At 44.7% G+C, this 16,420-nt stretch overlaps 1 protein-coding gene across 1 annotated transcript in view; it reads right to left on the bottom strand.

The window, feature by feature from the left end:
* Positions 1 to 154: 154 nt before the first annotated feature.
* The window catches only part of LOC138788208 (glucose-fructose oxidoreductase domain-containing protein 1), a 33,084-nt gene continuing 16,818 nt past the window's right edge, over positions 155 to 16,420 (bottom strand). Inside the window, exon 2 of the mRNA XM_069965889.1 lies at positions 155 to 1,642. Within this exon, the coding sequence (XP_069821990.1) occupies positions 723 to 1,642 (920 nt within the window). The 3' untranslated portion in view covers positions 155 to 722. The remainder of the gene's footprint in view (positions 1,643 to 16,420) is intronic.

Raw genomic sequence — 16,420 nt, 5'->3', positions numbered from 1 at the left:
AGACACCTCTGATCATGCTGGGCTTAGGAGTCCAGTGGGCGGTCTTCCTCTCAAAGAGGATGGCTGACACTCACTGATTAGAACCGCCCACTGATCTCAGCCAAGAATGGGATGAGGTTTTATGTATAATTTACTATCTATTAAATCTTTTCCTATAGATATGTATATCAATCTGCTCAGCTCATTTGACTCTTCATCATCCTGCATGAAGCCTGTGCTGAGTTTTTAACATGATGGATTCCCTTTAAATAGGGCAGTTGGCATAGATTAAGGGTCCCGGGATGCCCTTCCAGGAAAGCTATTAGCGCTTCGGTAACGCACACTATCATACACTACAATTAGATGGCAGTACACGTCCTATACAGTAAACTACTTACAAGGAACAGTAATTCAAGTGAGATTTGTGTGCAGTGTGCTTGGACCTATAAGCCATAGCTCTGTATACAGGACACAGGCGACCACTGAGCAGTTACTATATATCTGACATTTCCTACGTGTAGAATGTGCGATGATTACCGATCTCTATAGATGTTCTGTAACGATGGATATTCATCCCGCACCACAATACATTCTGATAAATGTTCACAGCTTGTCTGTCGGGGAAGGAGAAGACTCGACTCAAAGTACAGCAGTAATAAGAAGATGCATAAGTTATCCCGTAGAGCTGTACCAAGTGGCTAGATACGGCGTCTATTTACAAATTCTAACATTCCCCTATCTGGCTAGCAATATAGAGACATCCGGCTCCGGCGCATGGCTTCGCTTATCAAGTATGCAGGGCTTAACTCCGGCTCCTCGGTCATGATGACTATATTCTGCCATTCACCAGTCTGGTTGGATTTCTTTATGGTGTCCACGACGCAAAGAGCATAAAGACAGTCATCAAAGGTGGCCGCCATTGTCAGTGGCCTGCCGTCCCACGTTCTCCTGTCCTCCTGATCTTGAAATGCCTGCCGCACCGCCTGTACCATCTTAATAGTCCCTCTCAGGTACGGGGAGGGAATGTCGCTAAAAGCCTTTTCAGGCAAGAGGGAATTGCTAACGGGTGTGGAGTCTTTTAAAAGCAGTTCCCGCTCGGAGGAGCTATTTCTCTGCCCGTAGAGATCGGTCCCCATTACGATCAGTCTCCCGGATGATCCGACAACTATGACGTCTTGCTTAAAGTCTCCGGGGACGTTAAAGTTGAGGGTAACAGTGCAGCACACTCCACCTTCCAGGACCATCTGAAATGTGCAGAAGTCATCGCTGGTGATCTGTCGGATTCCATTGATGTGGTCGGTCTGCTTTACAAAGGTTTTTAGGAGTCCATGGACCTTCACGGCTTTCTGGTTGGTTAGGAAAGTCAAGAGGTCTATGATGTAGCTACCGACCGAATGCAGCCCGCCGCCACCCATGAGATCGTCACAGCTCCAGTTATACTTCTTTCCCAGTAGACTTCCACTATGGACCTGGACCTCACACACTTGAAGCTCCCCCACATATCCTTCCTGAATCAGCTGCTTCATCTTCACAAAAGCAGGAAGAAACCGCAAGACATTTCCCATGATGCTCATGAGCTTGGGGTAATAGTGGGCAGCCGACATCATTCGGAACGCATCGAGGGGCGTTGCTGTTCTGTCACAGATGACGTTCTTACCGATCCCTGCAGGGCAAAAAGAAAAGCATTATATAAAGATATATAAGCTACTATATCATGTCAGTATTCAGACATATATTTTACATGCTCCATCTAACCTCAGAAAGGACACACTACAGGGAAACTATCCAGCAGGTCCACGGCACCCAACAACCACCACATATCTTCCCATAGATAACACCACTGACTATTACACAATGGAAAGAGCTGATTGCACATTCCATTTTCCTTTGGGTCTGGTCTGGGCTCTGTATTAGTTTAGGGGTCTGGAGTCTATTTATTTAGGGGTCTGATCTAGGGTCTGCATTACTTTCTGGACTAAGGTCTGTATATAGGGGTCTGGTCTGCAGTCTCTATTAGTTTAGGGATCTGGTCTGGGGTCTTTGTTAGTTTAGGGGTCTGATCTGGGGTCTGTATTAGTTTAGGGATCTGGTCTGGGGTCTGTTAGTTTAGGGGTCTGTATTAGTTTAGGGGTCTGGGGTCTGTATTAGTTTAGGGGTCTGATTTGGGGCCTGTATCAGTTTAGGGGTCTGGGGTCTGTATTAGTTTAGGGGTCTGGTGTCTGTATTAGTTTAGGGGTCTGGTCTGGGATCTGTATTAGTTTAGGGGTCTGGGATCTCTATTAGTTTAGAGGTCTGGTCTGGGGTCTGTAATAGTTTAGGGGTCTGGTCTGGGTTCTGTATTAGTTTAGGGGTCTGGTCTGGGGTCTGTATTAGTTTAGGGGTCTGGTCTGGGGTCTGTATTAGTTTAGGGGTCTGGTCTGGGGTCTGTATTAGTTTAGGGGTCTGGTCTGGGGTCTGTATTAGATTAGAGGTCTGGTCTGGGGTCTGTAATAGTTTAGGGGTCTGGTCTGGGATCTGTATTAGTTTAGGGGTCTGGTCTGGGTTCTGTATTAGTTTAGGGGTCTGGTCTGGGTTCTGTATTAGTTTAGGGGTCTGGGATCTCTATTAGTTTAGAGGTCTGGTCTGGGGTCTGTAATAGTTTAGGGATCTTGTCTGGGGTCTGTATTAGTTTAGGGGTCTGGTCTGGGGTCTATTAGTTTAGGGGTCTGGTCTGGGGTCTGTATAAGTTTAGGTGTCTGGTCTGGGGTCTGTATTAGTTTAGGGGTCTGGTCTGGGGTCTGTATTAGTTTAGAGGTCTGGTCTGGGGTCTGTATTAGTTTAGGGGTCTGGTCTGGGGTCTGTATTAGTTTAGGGGTCTGGTCTGGGGTCTGTATTAGTTTAGGGGTCTGGTCTGGGGTCTGTATTAGTTTAGGGGTCTGGTCTGGGGTCTCTATTAGTTTAGGGGTCTGGTCTGGGGTCTGTATTAGTTTAGGGGTCTGGTCTGGGGTCTGTATTAGTTTAGAGGTCTGGTCTGGGGTCTGTATTAGTTTAGGGGTCTGGTCTGGGGTCTGTATTAGTTTAGGGGTCTGGTCTGGGATCTGTATTAGTTTAGGGGTCTGGTCTGGGGTTTGTATTAGTTTAGGGGTCTGGTCTGGGGTCTGTATTAGTTTAGGGGTCTGGGATCTCTATTAGTTTAGGGGTCTGGTCTGGGGTCTGTATTAGTTTAGGGGTCTGGTCTGGGGTCTGTATCAGTTTAGGGGTCTGGTCTTGGGTCTGAATGACTTTAGGGCTCTATTTTGGATGAGTTTGCATATGTTTCTAGTCTGATTTAAGAATCTGGTTTGGGATAACAAATGTACAAAGTTAGGCATATGAATTTATTTAGGGGTCTGTTGTGGGGTCCAAACAAATTTAGGGTTATTGCCTGAGGTCTGAATGAATGGTGGGGGTCCTATATCTGTTTTTTATTTGCACTTGGGCATTACTTGTTTTTCCCCTATGAAGAGGTTTGCTGGGATAATATATCGTTTTCCTGAAGTTCCCAATGCTAAAAAGAAGCTCGTGGTCTATGGTCTTAGACTACAGTTTAATAAATGATTGAAAACACTATTTTTTGCACAAGCGATCCCTGCTACAACACACGCCCTGGGAAATAATCCTGACAGGAATGCGCTCCAAAAACAAGAAATAAAGCCGGAGAATTTAGGTTTCAGAACAATACGTTAGGAGTCAATAAAGGGATGCATCAGAAATGCAGGTCATAGCAGGGATCAACACAACAGCTGTATGGGGGAGTAATAAGGTTCCTATAGCTCCTATGGTGCTCTTCTATACTTATGTACAGTTTTTGTAACTTTTTGTAAGTTTATATGGAGGATGATACCTGAGTGTTCAGCTATAACATGTCCCCATGTCAGAGTATGTCAGAAAGAAAAGAAGCCTCCTATATAGGCTGACATATCTATGAATTCAGGGGTGTGGACATATAGTAGTTATGTTAGGTGTATATATACAGTCTGTCATACAGTTCAATGGGGCTATATACTGACTCATCACTGGCTCGTTACTTTTAGTACAAGACAGACGAGCAACTTCCTCATTCAAGAATCCCCATTCACGTACATGACACATCTGGCTGCAGCAGCAAATTACCAAATTTGGGCCTTGTGTGAACCTGGGCGTAGGAGTGTAAACAAACAAAAGCTTTTAAAGATTTTTTTTGTGCTGCTCCATATTTGGTTCCTCCTGCCCTCCTTCCTTCCTCTCCTTTTTTTAAATTTCTTCTTCTCTCTCTTATCTGCAGATTATTTCTGGGTTGTATCCCTCCTCATACTTGTTCCCTTCCTACAGCCACATCCTTCTTCGGAGGAGCCATGTGTCCTCAGCATTTTCCTCCACTTTGGGTCCTTCCTCTGCCCTTTCATTATAATACAAAAGTTGAAAGGTTCAGCTGGCCCCCTAATAACATGCCCCTTTCATGTATGGATTGTTCTGTGTTGCTATTATATTATATATGCCAGGGAATTCATGATCACCCATTAGCTCCTTATTTTAATATATATATATATATATATATATATATATATATATATATATATACATACACATATACACAAAATTATTAAAATCATTAAAAAGACACCAGTAATAGTGGAGCCCTTCTACCCATATTGCATTGCGTCCCAGGAGCTGTGTAGTCACAGAAATTACAAAAAAAGTAAATTTTTCTATGTTTTAAGGAGAAATAAAGTGAAAAGGTGGAGCGTGGGAATCCTGATACATGTGAGATCCATTAAAAGACTCGTAAACGTTCAGTACAAACAGATTGAGAAGCTGCTGGCAGGAAATCCGATCACATGAATATAGTTTAATCTGTTTCTAAGAGTACGCAAAGTGCTTCTCTATCACTGCCGCTCACAGAATCCCATGTATCGGCCTTCAGATTGTTTATTCATCGCCTGGGAATTTATTAGACCATCAGCAACGGCTACGTGAAAACAGACTTCTAACTGTGGGAATGGTACAAGGTTATTAGAAGGAATAAATCGGAAAATTATTAGATTTAGTTTTTTTTCCTCTCCATTATTTTATATATATATAAATATAATTTTTGTACATGTAAACGGTCTGGAATTTTCTTCATCATTAAGCGATTTTTAAAAGGTAAAAAATTATAACATCTATTTTTTAACTATCGTGAGGCCTACTAAAATCCATGGACAAAAATGTGAAAAAAACAGCCATCCTTAAGCACGATGACCGCTGCATCAGTAAAAAAAATGCCACAAAACAAAGCAAAATCCTGACTGAAATGCTGAAGAGAATAAACCATCTCAAGGATCTCAGAGATGACCACATACAGTGGAGGCCATGGTGGTGCATTTTCAGCCACTAAACTGGATGTACGTGCTCCTGGTGCATCCATATGAACCCCCAGAACGTCCATTTAGTATAGGCTGACTACATGTAGTATACATTTCTTTGTATGCTTTACAATGGGATATGTCAAAGCTTCACGTTAGGGAGATATTTTCAACCTACGTGCTGAACGTAAAGCTCAAGCCATGAAGAGACTAGAAGGTAGAATCAACTATAAGGCCTCCCGTACATGTCCATGGTGGTTATGCTGAAGGCAAAACCGATGAGCCAGTGGTACGGGCAGCTCAAGAAGTGCTATGCTCCAGCCACCCACAGTCAAGGACAAATGAAGCATCGGAGCCAGGACAGCAAATCTGGCCGACCATCTAACATGTTTAGGGGCCTTCCAACTACAAAGAAGATGAACCTTCAATAACGGCTTCCTCCCTTTCTTCAATCAGAACACATGCATACTCTATCTAGAATGTGTAATGGGGGACATAGAGCGGGATGGCTATCGGCCATGTATCGGCAGCTTTAGTGTAAACTCATTTTGACCTGTTCTCTTACAGGTTACGTAAATCTTTTTTATAAGTGTAATCTGTAGCTGCGGCTCCACAATGCTACATGAAAAATATGTCTGTCAGGAGTTAAACACAGGAGCCCCATATGACCACCCATAGGACATTGCTATTTCTAGGTTTAGCTCTTCGTAGAAATCCTGACAACTGTTTTATGCGTTAAAGCTGGACTGTCATCTAAGCAGAGACGGCCTTCCATTGCACGTTTCAGGGACTTGTTTCCCGATGATTTGCTCCATCTCTTATCCTTCTCTATTATATGAACGTCTTTCCTTAATGAAATTTTTATCAAAAACACTACATATCGGACAGGACCAAATCACACAGGTTACATACATCCTGGACAGTCGGTGAGATAAAGACACGTATCTAGTATACAGAGTACTATAAATGGCTGCTGCAGCTTAGGGACCTCCTGGAACACAATCCGCCAGCGCTCGTAAATTTTTCGGCATTCAATTAGTTTGATTGTCTAGCAAATCTGATGAATGACGCTCAGTCTGCGTTTGTGTTCCAAGAGATATTCAGAACCATTAGCCGTCCAAACTGAATATTTAATAGGATGACCTCTCCTTCCGTCCAGCTCCTACTGATTCATCAGTCTATTTATGGAGACAAGGACTCGATACAAGGTGATCGCTGAACCTAATGGATCGGTAGAGAGACAGTCATCACCAACAAGGACCACTGCCCGTCCCACCTCCTGGAACATTCCCCAAGCCAACCTCTTGTGCAGTCCAGTTTGTGTAATTGTTGCATACAAAATTCAGGGTATTCCCATCTCAAGAAGCAATTATCTATGTATAGGAGATCGGGTATAACAAGATGACTGGTGAAGTCCAAATGTTGGGAACCCCACTGATCACAGGAACAGGGGCAAAACTATCCCTGGAATAAGAGTGCACCGTGCATGCTCAGCTCTCGGCAATGTTTGGAGGCAACAGAGGAAGAACACAAATGTGCGGTGTGCTCCCAGTTATTGCGATTGGTGGGGATCTCAACTTGTTATGCCTTCTTCTGTTGGATTCTTTAGATAAGAATATGCCCTTAAAGGGGAAGTCCAGGGTCAGGCTTTTGTTTCAGAAAAGCCACACAGTGCTGGGGTCCGCTTTCCTTCCGCTCCAGCTCCTGGTTCCCTGGCCACTTCCTGGTCTGAGCGGGGACCTGGGTCATGACATGTCAAGGCCTGCTCAACCAGTCATCGGCCTAGGCTGAGCGGACCTGACATGGAGCCTGGAGGTGGGGAGGTAGGTGCATGTTATTGTGTTCCGTCACCTCCTCCCCTTAAAGGGATTATCCAGCGTTAGAAAAACATGGCAACTTTCTTCAAGAGAGAGCAGGACTCTTGTCTCCAGTTCAGGTGTGGTTTACAATTAAGCTCAATTCACTTCAATGGAATGAAGTTGCAAAACCTGCACCCAAACTGGAGACAAGAGCCATGCTGTCTCAGAAAAACATGGCCACATTCTTCCAAACACTGGATAACCCCTTTAACATTACTTTACATTATAAACGTATCTTAATATAACAATAAACTCTCCTGAAAAGTGACCTCGCTGTTCCATAAAAAAACAAACAAAAAAAACGAAAAAAAAATTCTCCTTCCTCTTAATATATATTATTATTAGTCACCTTGTACCCGGACGAGCTCATTTACCAGGGTTGACATTTGGCGACTTTCTTGATAACATTGTTTTCAATCAGAATCAGTCACGTAGTAAAGTGGGAGATGTGTCACACTACTATTCTTTGGCAACAAGAACAAAAAAAAACTGCACGTTCTTCCGGCCTTGATTACTTTCAGGATGTCGCTTTGTTCAGGTTCTAACAAACCATTTCCACTTTTTCTGCCGCTCACTTTACACCAGTATGTCCTTCTTATTTGTAAGGAAAAGGCACTTTCTCCAGCAGGATCAGAGGGGGAAGCTCAGGTCCGGTCTACATGATAGAGATCTGCTAACTACTGGCAGGCTCCAGCTAGTAACACAGTGCGGCACCGACAGGCTCATTTGTCGTGAAGGTTCCACGGGATGTTAAAGGGAGTGCTGTAGGTTTCTATGGCACGGAGAGGCAAAACAAGGGACTGACTTGTTAAATATAAATATATATATAAATATATATATATATATATATATATATATATATATATGAATGCACTTGTGTTACAAACGGAAATATACTTGACCTAACATTTTATTCAAAGACAACAATGACCAAGCCTCTAAATAAAGTTTTGATCGGTTGAAAGAAGTTGCCACTTTCACCGTAGGTTTCTTGTAATTTACTTCAATGTAAAAATCTCGTCTTCCAGTACTTATCAGCTGCTGTATGTCCTGCAGAAAGTGGTGTATTCTTTCCAGTCTGACACAGTGCTCTCTGCTGCCACCTCTATCAATGTCAGGAACTGTCCAGAGCAGCAAATCCCCATAGAAAACCTCTCCTGCTCTGCACAGTTCCTGACATGGACAGAGGTGGCAGCAGAGAGCACTGTCTCAGACTGGAGAGAATACACCACTTCCTGCAGGACATCCAGTTCTTATCAGCTGCTGTAAGACTGGAGATTTTTTTTAAAATAGAAGTAAATTACGAAGCTATAAAACTTTAACTGATTTTCGCTGGAGTACCAGTATACAGATCATCACTAACACTGGTCATATTCACCATTGGAGCTCCCCTGTATGGACGTTAGACACGTCACTCTGAAGTATACGATAACATCACATGATCAGTTTTCTATGGATTAGTTTTAGTGTAAATCCACATTAGATGGGAAAATCCAGTGATATAAGCGTGGTGATTGGGGCTAGACTAGTCGGGGCCAGGATTTTAAGGACAATTTTTTTCTTTAACAGTATAGAAAGTATTGACGGCTGAAGCTGCAGCCCTCCTGAACGCACACCTAATGCAGGAAGATTTTCTCCGCAGGACTCGCTTTTCCAGAAAGTCTTGTTGTGAAGTGCTCTGGGGGACACACACCCTGCCGCCTCGGCTTTGTACATCATTACATAAACAGCTGAGGATGAAGTGACACCCCACATTCTGGGACTTAGAGGGACGTCATATCATAAAATACACCCAATCCCTATTGTAGATGGTTTCAGCATTTAGGGGCCACGAAGTGGGAGGTTTTCTTGCACACGTCTTCGACAAGACTTCAAAAAACCGAGACCGGTGTCTACTAGAGATTTATTGCCCGTCTTTGACGTGCTTTTACATTGGGAGGTGGGGGGGGGGGGGGATTAATCAAACATGGTGTGAAGTGAGACTGGCTCAGTTGCCCCAGGCAACCAATCAGATTCCACCTTTCATTTTCCAAAGAGTCTGTGAGGAATGAAAGGTGGAATCTGATTGGTTGCTAGGGGCAACTGAGCCAGTTTCACTTTACACCATGTTTGATAAATAATCCATAAAGGGTCAATGTCATTAAAAAAAAACAACTTGTCAAAAGTTTTGATCAGTTGGGATCTAGGTAGAGATGACCGGGTTCGGGTTCTAGTCCATCCGAACCCGAACGTTCGGTATTTGATTAGTGGCGGCTGCTGAACTTGGATAAAGCTCTAAGGTTGTCTGGAAAACATGGATACGGCCAATGACTATACATATATGTTTTCCACATAGCCTTAGGGATTTATCCAACTTCAGCAGCCACCGCTAATCAAATGCCGAAAGTTTGGGTTCGGATGGACTTGAGCATGATTGAGGTTCGCTCATCTCTAGATCTAGGTGATCGGACCCCACCGATCGTTGATTATGGCTTCTCTCCCTGGCTCACTGCCATATCCATCTTACCGTAAGAGATACTGTCCAAAGATGTACTCCTGAGATGGGAGAGAGGCACTCAGCCAGACCCCGACCACTCAAAAATTATGACGCGTTTTGAGATTTTTTTAAAGGGACAGAGACGCATTGACGACGGGTTCTCTACTTACTAGAAAGGCCCCTTGACAATAGGCAGATCAATCCACTCTTGTCTGACTCATAAAAAATGCATCAGAAACTACTCATGAAACTGCATGAGAAAAGCTCCTACTGTACATGCCAAACGCCTTCCATGATGGCCCATTGTCAGGAGGAAGCCACAAGACTTTTGGCCTCCTTCGAATGGAGTAGTACACAATGCTGGACCATACTTTGGGACTCTTTAATAAACATATACATTCAATGATCACCATTTTAGCACACGGAGACAAATACCAGCATATGCCATCAGTCACAGACATGGACACGTCAACAAGCTCCAGCGACATCACTGTCCATTAAAGAGCTTCCCGAGACAGATGCCGGAACCACTTTCCTCTCTGTAAGCTCTCTCCAGAGCGGGATAATGATGACCGCCACTAGACACACATTTTGTTCTTAAAGGTGTGGTGGGCGGCTAACAGTTTTACCACCGCTCAGGAAGAGGAATGCCAGACGGACTGGCTTCTGATGATGTACCTGCTCTGATTTAGTAACTTAATGGAAAGTTACATTATAGGGGATTTCTTTGGGGACAGGTGATGTGTCCTACTGTATGCCTATAAGCAGCCTTCCATATGTCAAGAGTCCTTGGGAGGTTGGTGGTCCTTGCCTAGAAAACCTTAAGAAACTGTGAAATAGACCGGTTTCAGCAAGGTACCATTAGGCACTTAAAGGGGTTTTTACAAATAGTAAAAGTTCTCCTTATCCATACGATAGGGGATAACTATCTCTTCTCGAGAACGATGACTCAGGTCTCCCAATGGAGCCAACACTCCATTCATCCTCCAAAGGAACCATGAAAACAGTCAAATGTTGTACTTGGCTGATCTTTATAATAGGGACATAGGTCTTATACTGGAGTTGCCACTACGTTCATACTCAACAGGAGCAACAAAAACAGCCATACGCTGTACTCATCTATCTCCGGCATCACAAAGACGTCAGACTTATATTTACGGACCAGTCAATGCGCATAGTGTAATCTTAGTAAAGTCTTATAAAAACATCACGGGTGGCTAAACAGCATTCCGCTCCCTCCTGGTCTACGTGTCATAGATATACGTAATCCTCCTGCTATTTTTAACCTTTCTTGGCTGACATACGACCCTTCTGATTTGTTTGGGTTTGATCTCCTGGATATAAATAGAGGTGGATAGATGACTAAGGGCAAAAGCAGGGCTATCAATGTGGAGCAAGATGGCCCTAGAGTCAACACTTTTATGCAGCTGTAAATTCTGAGAAAAACAAAGATATTATTTGTTAAAGAATCCTAGAAGACCGCTTCTATAAACTTGTGCCAAAAGATTCGCCGATCAATGGCAGATATGGCCTATAGACGTTCTTGGATCAATAATTTAGCTTTTCATCATTCCAATACCTGGCGGTGATGCTGATAGCAGACACTTCAATAACAAGCAATTTTAATGATGCCTTCAGGGCTGAAATCCCATTGGACTGTTTCCCGCAACCTGGTGAATAGCGTTGTCACGTTACGGTGAAGACTTGTCTTTGACCTTGGCTGGGAGCTAAGGAGACATTACTCTGATAAACTATTCGGAGAACACTGGATGTCTGTGCTGGCGAGCGGACAAGAAATTCCAATTATTTCCTCTGTATAAACGTTGGTCTATGAAGTAAACGTGAAACGCAACGTTGGTTGGAGGACACGGCACAACTTTCTATTGTTTTCCCAACGTTCTGCTAATTAATTTTACATGCACTTTAAATAGATACTTGGTGCTAGGTACTATAGTCACCGCTCCCCAGAGACTCTCCATAGTTACTGAGGTGGAACAAAGGCCAAGGTCAGGAAAATAGCTGTACGAGCTTACACATATCTGAAGGAGTCCTGTGATATCTGCACCAAGATATGAGCAGCAGATCCTGTAAGGTTTGAGAAGTGGCCTCCATATCCCTGGGATGTCCCCTGTGGGGTCACCAGCAGATCCTGTAGGGTGTGAGGAGTGGCCTCCATATCCACGAGCTGTCCCCTATGGGGTCACCAGCAGATTCTGAAAGGTTTGAGCAGTGGGCTCCATATCCCTGGGATGTCCGCTATGGGGTCACCAGCAGATCCTGTAGGGTGTGAGGAGTGGCCTCCATATCCCTGAGATGTCCCCTAAGGGGTCACCAGCAGATTCTGAAAGGTTTTAGGAGTGGCCTCAAAATCCCTGGGATGCCCCCTGTGGGGTCACCAGCAGATTTTGTAAGGTTTGAGGAGTGGACTCCATATCCCTGGGATGCCCCCTGTGGGGTCACCAGCAGATTTTGTAAAGTTTGAGGAGTTACCTCCATATCCCTGGGATGCCCCCTGTGGGGTCACCAGCAGATTCTGTAAGGTTTGAGGAGTGGCCTCCATATCCCTGGGATGCCTCCTGTGGGGTCACCAGCAGATTTTGTAAGGTTTGAGGAGTTACCTCCATATCCCTGGGATGTCCCTTATGGGGTAACCAGCAGATTCTGTAAGGTTTGAGGGGTGGCCTCCATGGATGGGATGTGTTTCTCCAGCACGTCCCACAGATGATCAAGATATGGGAATCTGGAGGCAGAGTCACCACCCTGATATCTTTGTCATGTACAATGTTTGCAGTATGGCCTCCAGGGCATTATCCTGCTGCCATTAGGAGGTCCCCCTGTCATGAAGGGAAGGGACTTGGCGTGTACAATGGTTAGATAGGTGGTACGTGTAACAGTAGTATCCACATGTTGCCAGGACACAAGGTCTCCAGCAGAACGTTGCCCATCACACTTGTCCCCACCATCTTGTCTTCCTGGTGCCATCTCTTCCCCAGGTAAGTGACGCACAAGCACTCCGCCATCCACTTGATGGAGAACATGACCCATCACACCAGATGCCTTCTTTCATTGCTCTATCTGCAGTTCGGATGGTTCTGACCAGTTCTGACTGGTTTGCAGGGCCCAATACACAGTAAGCCACAATGTCCTGTGTTTTCTGACTCTTTTCTATCACGGTCATCAGAGACCTTTTCAGCAGTTTGCTCTACAGCAGCTTTTCTGTGGGATCGGACCAGACTCCTTACACACATCAAAGATCCTTGGCCGCCCATGACCCTGTCCCGTGTCACCAGTCGTCTTTTTGGTCGGTAGTACCCACTACGTACCAGAAACACCTCCCAAAACCAGCTGCTCTGGAGATGCTCTGACCCCGTAGTCTTGACCTATTGAACTTGCGCTTATGCCTAATCCAACCTACAATGGACAGGCGCCAAGGCCACCAAATATTCCAGGTTATTCACCACACTGTACAATATATAAGATAAAACACCTTATTTCCCCTCTCTACACCAGGAAAGCCTTTTATTGCAGTAAACAGGTCCTGACATAGCCGACCACAGAGTCCACAATGGCTGCAATAATGCTGTTTGGCCTAGTACCAAGCCAGAAATAGAGACTCTCAAAAAATAACTTTCGTCCGAGAGTCACAATGACGGATGGAATAGTCCTTAATGGAAGCTTAGGCAGAAACCGTACAATTTATTACAGGATCGTGACAGCTCTGTAGGCGGTGGGGACCTGAAGCAGCTGCAACACAACGAGATGAGTGCAACCCTGGGAAACGAGAGCAGGCGGCACCACCGATGCGGCAACAGAAAAGCCAAAAACAATGCTGTCTCCTCTCTACTACGTCTTCCCACCCTCTATGTCACCTCTTAAAGCTGTATACACGATTAGACAAATATGCCGGCTACAATCCAGAAACCGTTGCTGCAAATGTGCTGCCACCTACTGAAGGGGCAATATCATGGTCAGCAGAGGCTTTTTCAGCAGTTTGCTTTACAGCAGCTCTTCGGTTAGATGGGAGGGATGACAAATGATTCTTTATAGGTCTCCATGATCTACGTGATCAGCCGTTTGCTCGTATTCTGACTGATCACAGTGATTTCTCATAAGCCGAGCAGACATTTATATATATATACACATATACATACACACACGGAAAAAGTTCCAAGATAATTTGACATTTATTCATGAAATTTTCTTTTAATTCTGGACTAAGTAGTCATGTGGGCGGTCCTACTCAAAGACTGACAGCTATAACTTGGGAGAACCACCCACTTCCCTACTTAGCACAAAACAAGTAGTCAAGTGGGTGGTCCTATTCAGTGATTGATAGCTCTCTTCATGCACACAGATAGCTAGTAGAACCGCCCACTTGACTAGGAGTAGGACGGCTCACTTGACTAGGAGAAGGACTGCCCACTTGACTATGCTCATTTTTCAAGTAGTCCTATGGGTGGTCCTTCTTAGAGATTGGCAGTTGTCTCTTCATGCGCACAGCTGTCAATCTCTGAGCAGGACCGCCCACGTGACTACTTAGCCCAGGATGGGCAGAGACTTACACAAATGGATGACAAGTTATTCTGAAATTCTTCCCACATAACTATATATCAATCTGCTCGGCTCCTTCTGCTCTATAACATGATGGCCACAGACTGGATGACACTTTCAGTGCTACAGGCTCCCTTTAAGAAATCATGGGTGGCAAAGAACGTATTGAAGAAGAAGTGGAGGACGTTCTCCGAGACGTGGTTGGCACAGCGCGGCTTCTTACATATAATACGTATAAAAATAAAGTCACATTTTGGCCTTGGATCCGCTAAGCCTGACCACAGCCGTACCCATTCATAAGCAATCAATAATCAGGCTGGGTCTACGGGCCGTTGCTGAGGATCCACAAAGCAGGAGTCCCTGACAGCTGCCCATTAATATTAATGGCAGTCATCGCCTTTGCTCTCACTGATGACGCAAGTAGGATGTCTGCTCTGGAGGCTTCTGGTCTCATGGAGACGGCCTATCTGTAATAATACAAGGATCAATACAGGAGAATAAGATGCAGCTCATATCACGTGAGGCTCCGATACAGAATGTAGCACAAGACTCGTCCTTCTCTGGGGACGATATTGCCTCAAAGAGGCCGCCAGACTGGTATATGGAGTCTTACAAGCCATGCAATGCTCCATGGGAATACAGTAGCTCATTTTCAGAAGAACCTACTCTACAGTGCCACCTACTGGAGGTAGCTTCTCTACAAATTAAAGGGGAAATCACCCCAAGACATATAACCAACATAAGGTTATCAGTTATAGTACTGGCTTCAGTGTGTTTTTGCATCATTTGTCCCTAACAGGAAGTTTAAAAAGAAGAACTACACAACATGGTGTTGTCTCAGCAAACTCATCCCTCTCTCCTGAGACAATGCAGCATTCTGTGATGTCACAGAAGGATTGGTTGGCTCTTGTCTCTGAGCTCTAGTCCCGCCCACTGAGTGATGTTATCTCTGACCAGTCCCTACGGCCTACATTAACATCTCCCTGCCATATATACATATATCTCTTTACTGGGACATAAACTGAAGAATGAGGAGTCTTTACAGCACGCTGCCTTGTGCTGAGCAATGCCACAGACAGAGGAGCAGAAGGGGAATGAATGCAGCAGGTGCTGTAACTTTCACTGATGTTCTGTAACAGCTCTGGGAGGGGAATGGGCACTAGTGCTGTGGGAGAGGGGTAGGGAGGCTATAAGGCTGTAATGGAAGGCTGAAGCAATGCATTCTGGGAATTGTAGTATTTAGCAACCAGAAGTACAGAAATAAGACCCCAAAACAAATAGATTTTTGGTGATTTTAGAACTTATTTTCTTTTTACTTGATGGCGGAATAACGTAATTAACCCCAGTTGGAGTTATATTGAGGGGTCAGCAGCACCCTTTTAGCGACGGGGTGAGGTACTCTATACAGCCGAAGGCCAAGCCTGGATATATTTATGGGGCAGAGGTCTGACTAGGTCGGCAACTGTGTCAGAAATGTCTCTGGGGTGGCTGTTCCCATCTTAAAGGGGTACTCCTATGTGGCTAACAATTATGGGTCCCAGCAATAGAGGGTCCTTAACCCCATTGAGATATGGACTTTATAACAATTTTTTATATAATTTTGGATATATTGCGACTGTCCAAATCAGTTTTTTCAAGTGCGATGAAGTTATCCCCTATACTATGGATTATAAGGGGGTTCCTGCATTTGGCTCAAAAACTGTATTTTTTCCCCCCATTTTTTGCATTTGCAGCGCGGTCAGACAATCGACTCTGTTCTGCATTGTGCTTGTACTGATAACACGAGAAACCAGAAGGAAACAGGCTGACACCTGTCTATGTCACAGAGTACACCGCACATACGAGGGGACGGTCACGTGTGCGCTTAGTTGCCAGGTGATCGTGTTGTGTCCTAAGTGTGAACGTTCACAAATCACAAGAGACGTAACATACGGCGAGTGCAAGGAAGTCACAGGGGAGGCAGCCACCGTACATCTCCAGGGGAGCAGAACAGTGTGTGACAGTCTACAGCTTACACCTGACCCAAGGCAGCCACCGTACATCTCCGGGGGAGGAGAACAGTGTGTGACAGGCCACAGCTTACACTGCAGAGATGTGACCCCAGGCAGCCACCGTACATCTACATCAGACTACACAGGAACTGTTTGTTGTCTGTTACCATGGAGACAGACAGGCCTACATAGAAAACAGTATGTAATTTTTAAACTCTTACA

This window comes from Dendropsophus ebraccatus, chromosome 1 (genome assembly GCF_027789765.1).
Source record: "Dendropsophus ebraccatus isolate aDenEbr1 chromosome 1, aDenEbr1.pat, whole genome shotgun sequence".
Taxonomy (NCBI): Eukaryota; Metazoa; Chordata; class Amphibia; order Anura; family Hylidae; genus Dendropsophus; species Dendropsophus ebraccatus.
This window is presented reverse-complemented; position numbering and strand designations above follow the sequence as displayed.